A 7440-nucleotide genomic window follows, 5' to 3' on the forward strand; every position below is an offset into this window, starting at 1 on the left:
ATTGAACAGACATGTGAAGCTGTTTTAAAAAGAGGAAAAAAAGCTACTGCTTTTCAAAAACCAAGAAGGCAAAGCATGCAAACACTCACTTGGCACAGCGCACCCAGTGTGTGTGCTGGAATAAGGTAAACAAAAGACGTTGGCTGTAAACACTCCAGACTTTTACAGACTTGTCGTTGGATGCCGTAGTTAGAAACTGACTGTCGTACGAGAAGTTCACGCTACGGACTGCTGATGTATGGCCTTTTAATGGTGTGGATTCACCGTGACTGTATATAAAATATGTTGCACGTGCATTAGTCCCACAACCACATAACAGATTAATCCAATTTCCCCGCCCACCCAACCCAAATCAAATTAGTTTGTATCCTCAGAGAGACAGCTTCCCTTGCTTCTTTGTCCCAGTGCGAAACCCAAAATCTTTTGCACAAAGTACAGAAGATGAGAGCAGAGCTGGGGTTCTCAAGGGCCAAATCAAGTCCTCCAGAACTTTCTGTCTAGCCCTTGGGACTCTTAGGCCACACCCGGTCCTTTGCCTGCCCTGCCCAACAGCCTCTTTAGCTGCTTTTGCCTGGCTGGAATGTGTCTGCAAACTGTCATAATGCATTTTGCTTGCCTCAATGGAGATGTGTGTGGGGTGGAATATAGAAGCCTCTGACTTCTACGTGGATAGAACACAGCCTATTGTAGAAAGGTAAGAATAACATCCATGGCTCCACCCATATTTGCCTCTGGCCCCACCCACCACTTGCATACAACCTCCAGAAGGTTTCCCTTGAAGGAATCCAAGTGGATAGCTCAGTTGGTTAGAGTGTGGCGCTGATAATGCCAAGGTTGCAGGTTCGATTCCTGTATGGGACACCTGCATATTCCTACATCACAGGGTACCTTCCCAACTATGATTATATGAATCTGGCCTCTCTGAACTAGAGGAAGCAATACAATGCCTAAGCCCAACATCCCTTCAGAAACCAAAAACCTTGGAAATGTTTAATTTTCAGTAATACTTACATACATGGAATCCATAGCCTGGCTGTCCTATCTTGAGAAGCAGATGCCAGCAAGTTTCCATCTGGTGAAAACTGTACACTGGTCACACCTTCCAAGTGACCCACAAATCTGAAGGCTTTGGTGTTTGGCTTCAAGTTCCATATCATAAGAAACCTATCCAAAGAAGAGGTAGCTGGCAAGAAATAATGATAAAGCTCCACACTTAGATATCAATTTTGTGTTCCAACATAACGGTCTCAGTTACTTTTACTACCAATTTCATGAACTGATATAAAAATAAGATACAGAATCTAATGAAATTCAATCATTCCAGTTTGAGATCTAGGACAATAATTCCACAGAGAATTCAGCCAAATAACAAACCATGTTACCTATTTAGTGTTTGGATGAAGCATGGAAATGGGTAAGCAAATAAGATTGTCACCACTTATTTGCATATTTTACAAAGACATCATTGTAAGGTGACCATTGTTAAATGCACTGTTAAATCCTCTTGTCATGGAGCTGTGATACCATAAGCTTATCCTTGGTTAGATCACCACCCAAAAGGCATTAAGAGGCCTGGAGCTGCAAAATGCTCAGAAGAGTTGGGATCTTGCCTTAAGTTGCCAGAGAAGGTGGAGGGCATCAAAGCAAAACCAGTGCTAGTGAAACAAAGCCTGCAATTCTGTGTGCATTTCCTTGAACTCAACTGAGCTTATTGTTTCTCAGTAAACAGGGTGTGGCGCACATTGCAGAGCAGCAATCCTATGCATGCTTATTCCAATAAGTGATTCACCCTCAAATAAAATGTGCATGGCCTTACAGCCTTACAGCGCATTCTCAAGGTCACCCATAGTGCAATCCTAAAAACATCTATCAACAATAAGTCCTCCTGAGTTCAATGGGACTAACTCCGAGATAAGTGTGTACAGTATTACAGCCTTAAAAGACTAGAATCATAGAATCATAGAATCATAGAGTTGGAAGAGACCACAAGGGCCATCGAGTCCAACCCCCTGCCAAGCAGAAAACACCATCAGAGCACTCCTGACATATGGTTGTCAAGCCTCTGCTTAAATACCTCCAAAGAAGGAGACTCCACCACACTCCTTGGCAGCAAATTCCACTGTCGAACAGCTCTTACTGTCAGGAAGTTCTTCCTAATGTTTAGGTGGAATCTTCTTTCTTGTAGTTTGGATCCATTGCTCCGTGTCCGCTTCTCTGGAGCAGCAGAAAACAACCTTTCTCCCTCCTCTATGTGACATCCTTTTATATATTTGAACATGGCTATCATATAGTTACCCAACTAGTTACCCAACACTTGCACTACCCTCCCAAACTTGCAATCAAGGCAAATAAAATAAATAAATAAAATAAATGCAGAGGGAGGGCTCTCATTTTGATACCTGGTGTTTTGGTTGGGAAATATATATTTGCTGTTAATACAGTCCTTAACTCTGAAGTGTTGAAGACAAATGATTTGGGGCAGAATTCCAAGGCATTCAGCCTCAGATTTACAACTGCCCAACAGGCAAAAGCTGAATAAGTAACTTATGGAATATCCAAGAGACCACACAAATCATTTGCTCATTTATGCTTCAACAAGTAAGCTTACCAAGTGCTCTAGTAGTTGGATTGAAGGCAACACAGGTCACTGCATCTTTATGGCCTTTAAAATGACGGATCAAGACAGGATCTTCCTAGAGGAGAAGAAAACCTTCTGTAGTTTTCAAAGTTTATTTTAAACAGTCACCTAATCTGATCATTGAATTGCTTAAATCAATCAATCAAATAGCACAATCAAGCTGTTAGTGCCACAAGAGTTGAAGACCAGGTTTGCACATAACACTTAGCACAAATATGAAAGCTCCTGGAAATGAGATTGCAGCTGTTTTGTCCTCTTCCATGCCTGCTGCTGCAAGCTCACCTGTGGTTTGGCTTAGTGTGTTGTCTAAACCCAAGGCTCATAGTTATAGCCAAGCCTTGTTCTATGGCTTCTCATTCTGCTATTTTTAAACAAGCCAGCTATAGAAACAGAACAATGATACCTTGTAACAATAAACTTAATACATGAAATAAACGTGTTAACCTCTGTAGAAGCATGTTTTCTATTCTGTAAAAAAATCAATAAAGGTGTCTGTTCTATTCATCGTCTCCCTTCTCTTACTCTCTAATTGTCCGGTCAAGTCATTTTTGAAGATACAGTAGTGTGATCCTAACAGAACTTTCTAAAGAGTAATGTTTGAATAAGCATGTGTCGGACTACACTGTTAGGCACATGCTATCAATGCACCTTTCCAGTCAGCCAGGTACAAGATTCTGCCCAGCAAGGCTTTCTGTAGCTGTCCAGGTGGTCATGTGCAACAAGAATTGAGGTGTGCATGGGGTGTGTGGGATGGAAGAGCACAGTTCCGGGACTCCCCACCGCACTTCAAGCAACAGCAGTGACATAATATGACCGGCCCTCCTTTCTCTGGCTAGTGAGTGAAAGGATAATGAATATTTTAAGTTAGCATAAGAGCATAATAGCCCTTCAGAATCAGGCCAGTGTCCCATCTAGACCAGCACCCTGTTTTCAGAGTGACCAACCAAATGCCCGCTGGGAAGCCTGCAAGCAGGTCCTGAGCGCAACAACACTCCTGCGGATTCCAGCAACTGCTTTTCAGAAGCATTAATAGCCTTATCCTCCTTGAACTTGCCCAATCCTCTTTCAAGAGCCATCCAAGTTGGTGGGCCATCACCACTTTGTGTTCACTTCTTGCAGGGAAGCGTGGAGGAAGCCAGAGGACGAGTGAGGTGGGGGGGGGGGGGCATCCATCCATCAAGGGCTAGGCGCTCCTTCCTTTTGGTGCAACTCCTACCCCAAGCTAGCAGCTGAAGCGCCAACACTTCTTTTGCAAGGTCGCTCACATTTATTATTTTCTTTTTCAAGTTTTTAATAATAATAATAATAATAATAATTTATTATTTGTACCCCGCCCATCTGGCTGGGTTTCCCCAGCCACTCTGGGCGGCTTCCACAAAAACCAGAAATACACTAAAATATCACAGATTAAAAACTTCCCTGAACAGGGCTGCCTTAAGATGTCTTCTGAAAGTAAGGTAGTTATTTATCACTTTGACATCTGATTGGAGGGCGTTCCACAAGGCGGGTGCCACTACCGAGAAGGCCCTCTGCCTGGTTCCCTGTAGCTTTGCTTCTCGTAATGAGGGAACCGCCAGAAGGCCCTCGGCGCTGGACCTCAGCGTCCGGGCAGAACGATGGGGGTGGAGACGCTCCTTCAGGTATACTGGGCCGAGGCCGTTTAGGGCTTTAAAGGTCAACACCAGCACTTTGAATTGTGCTCGGAAACGTACTGGGAGCCAATGTAGGTCTTTCAAGACCGGTGTTATGTGGTCTCGGCGGCTGCCCCCAGTCACCAGTCTAGCTGCCGCATTCTGGATTAGTTGTAGTTTCCGAGTCACCTTCAAAGGTAGCCCCACGTAGAGCGCATTGCAGTAGTCCAAGCGGGAGATAACTAGAGCATGCACCACTCTGGCGAGACAGTCCGCGGGCAGGTAGGGTCTCAGCCTGCGTACCAGGTGGAGTTGGTAGACAGCTGCCCTGGATACAGAATTGACCTGCGCCTCCATGGACAGCTGTGAGTCCAAAATGACTCCCAGGCTGCGCACCTGGTCCTTCAGGGGCACAGTTACCCCATTCAGGACCAGGGAGTCCCCCACACCAGCCCGCCCCCTGTCCCCCAAAAACAGTACTTCTGTCTTGTCAGGATTCAACCTCAATCCATTAGCCGCCATCCATCCTCCAACCGCCTCCAGGCACTCACACAGGACCTTCACCGCCTTCACTGGTTCTGATTTGAAAGAGAGGTAGAGCTGGGTATCATCTGCATATTGATGGACACCCAGTCCAAACCCCCTGATGATCTCTCCCAGCGGCTTCATATAGATGTTAAAAAGCATGGGGGAGAGGACGGAACCCTGAGGCACCCCACAAGTGAGGGCCCAGGGGTCTGAACACTCATCCCCCACCACCACTTTCTGAACACGGCCCAGGAGGAAGGAGCGAAACCACTGTATAACAGTGCCCCCAGCTCCCAGCCCTCCTAGACGGTCCAGAAGGATGTTATGGTCGATTGTATCAAAGGCCGCTGAGAGATCCAGCAGAACTAGGAAACAACTCTCACCTTTGTCCCTAGCTCGCCGGAGATCATCAACCAGCGCGACCAAGGCAGTTTCAGTCCCATGATGAGGCCTGAATCCCGATTGGAAGGGATCCAAATGGTCCGCATCCTCCAGGCGTGCCTGGAGTTGTTCAGCAACCACGCGCTCAATCACCTTGCCCAAGAATGGAAGATTTGAGACTGGGCGATAGTTGGCCATACTGGCCGGGTCTAAAGATGGTTTTTTAAGAAGCGGTTTGATGACCGCCTCCTTCAGCGGATCTGGGAATGCTCCCTCACAGAGGGAAGCATTCACCACCCCGCAGAGCCCATCGCCCAGCCCTTCCCGGCTTGCTTTTATTAGCCAGGATGGGCAAGGATCCAGGAGACAGGTGGTTGGTTTCACGCGTCCAAGCAGCCTGTCCACATCCTCGGGGGTAATGGATTGAAATCGATTCCATGCAACTTGACCAGGCAGAGCTCTAGCACTCTCCCGCCCCAGCCCTGCTCCCACGGTGGTGTCTAGCTCCTTCCGAATATGAGTGATTTTATCCGCAAAAAACTTTGCAAAATCGTTGCAGGAGATCTTGGGGTCTTTACAAAGCCCCGGTGGTAAAGGTGGTTCTGTTAAATTACGAACCACCTGAAAAAGTCTCCTGCTACTATTTTCTGCAGATGCAATAGAGGCGGTGAAGAAAGTCTTCTTCGCCGTCGCTATCGCCACTTGGTAGGCTCGACGTTGAGCTCTAACCTGTGTCCGGTCAGATTTATCGAAGATTTTGTGTGTGTGTGTTACAAAATAAAACAAATAGGTTGTTCGCATTTCTGATCAAAAGATGCACTTCAGCTGGCTGCAGATCTTTGTGTGTGTGTGTGTGCATGATTTTCATTAAATTTTCTGTTTTACAATTTAGAATACTCATTTAAAAATCCTTAAAATATCAACAACTTCCCTTTCCACGGTTCATTTTACAAATCATAAATCCCTTTCCATTATTACATCCATCACAATTTATTTACACTGTTGAATTTATCTTAATGCTGCGTTTTCAATGGTTGGAGATCTTTGTATGCGTCTCAATGCTGCACCTCCTACAAGCCACGAAGAAAGCACCGAGGGTTTTCCTTCCCAGCTCATCGCAGCCAGCAGCTCTGCTAACATCGAGGGGCGGGGTGGGATTGAACCCGGGGCTTCCCGTGAGCCCCCGCGCTTCGTTCACTACACCCGCCGACGGAACTCCCCGCGACAAGGGAAACAACGCCGGGAAGAGGAGCCGCGCCCTGAATGCCCAGCGTCGCTGCCGGCTCCCCAGGGGACCCGCCCTAGACTCTCCTACCAGCGCCGCCGCCGCCATCGGACTCCCGGGGCCTCCGCTGCCCCGGCCAACCACCTTCCGCGGCCCTGTCAAAATCCCCGCTCTCCAGACCATATCAGTCGAGTCCCGACCCAAGGCTGGCCCAGCCTCACCCGCGGAGATACGCGGGCGCTCGAGGCGGGGAAGGGAGGAGGAAGGAGAGCGAAGAAGCGCCGCTCGGCCTCTTTTCGAAGCCGAGCTCGCCCATCCATGCCATCGGCGTTCGACGCGCCCTTAAAGGGGCCGGCTCTCTCCGAGGCAGCGGAGGCGGTTGCCTAGTGACGGCGCGCGCGTCGCGGAGCTTTCGCAACGGGAGGGAGAAGAACGCAAAGAGGAAAGGGAGAAACGTCACCTAGAACTACGGAGAGAAGCGAAGGGAAGAGTTGTAGGCCCCGACTAAAGAGGGTTTCTGGCGGGTGCGCTTCGGCCCGAGGAGCAGGTGAGAGTGACGTTAGGTCAGTTCAGAAAAATCGTACTTCATGGATCTGGGAAGGGGGGGCAACTTTTTCTCAGCTCCCCGCTGGGGAAATGCAGACGCATCTATGTATATATGTGCATATGCACATCTGTGTCTACATGCAGAGGAAGCTGGAGAAGTTAAAAGGTGTGCAAGGCTTTCTTTTCTCTTTGCCTTAAGCATGCAAATAAACACCACCACAACCCACTTCTGATATGTGGGAAGAGCCTGGAATCTCTTGCATGCAAAGCGGTTGCTGTGCCATTGAGCTTAACAATCTAGAATTATAAGTAAGGCAGAAATTCACCAGGACCAGTTTCCCCCCAGAAAAAGCACCAGCTCTTTAGTTCTTGGCGCAGAAGTTTGCAAACACGGATTGGGGAGAGGGAGTGGCAATCCTCCCCCCCCACAACTGAAATTCTATGACCATTGTGTTAAATCGAATTAACATTAATATTTTTCATTTCCAAGC

At 47.6% G+C, this 7440-nt stretch overlaps 1 protein-coding gene across 3 annotated transcripts in view; it reads right to left on the reverse strand.

The window, feature by feature from the left end:
- The window catches only part of POC1B (POC1 centriolar protein B), a 29562-nt gene extending 22814 nt beyond the window's left edge, over positions 1–6748 (reverse strand). Inside the window, exons 1-4 of one of the 3 annotated variants that reach the window (XM_081926593.1) lie at positions 6625–6748; positions 2609–2693; positions 1012–1183; positions 90–269 (exon numbers count right to left, since the gene is read on the reverse strand). In XM_081926593.1, the coding sequence (XP_081782719.1) occupies positions 90–269; positions 1012–1183; positions 2609–2693; positions 6625–6723 (536 nt within the window). In that variant the 5' untranslated portion in view covers positions 6724–6748. The other 2 variants (XM_081926594.1, XM_081926595.1) reach the window with 2 other exon arrangements.
- Between the last annotated feature and the right edge of the window lie 692 nt (positions 6749–7440).

The sequence above is a fragment of the Podarcis melisellensis genome (assembly GCF_964234715.1).
Source record: "Podarcis melisellensis genome assembly, chromosome: 10".
Classification (NCBI taxonomy): Eukaryota; Metazoa; Chordata; class Lepidosauria; order Squamata; family Lacertidae; genus Podarcis; species Podarcis melisellensis.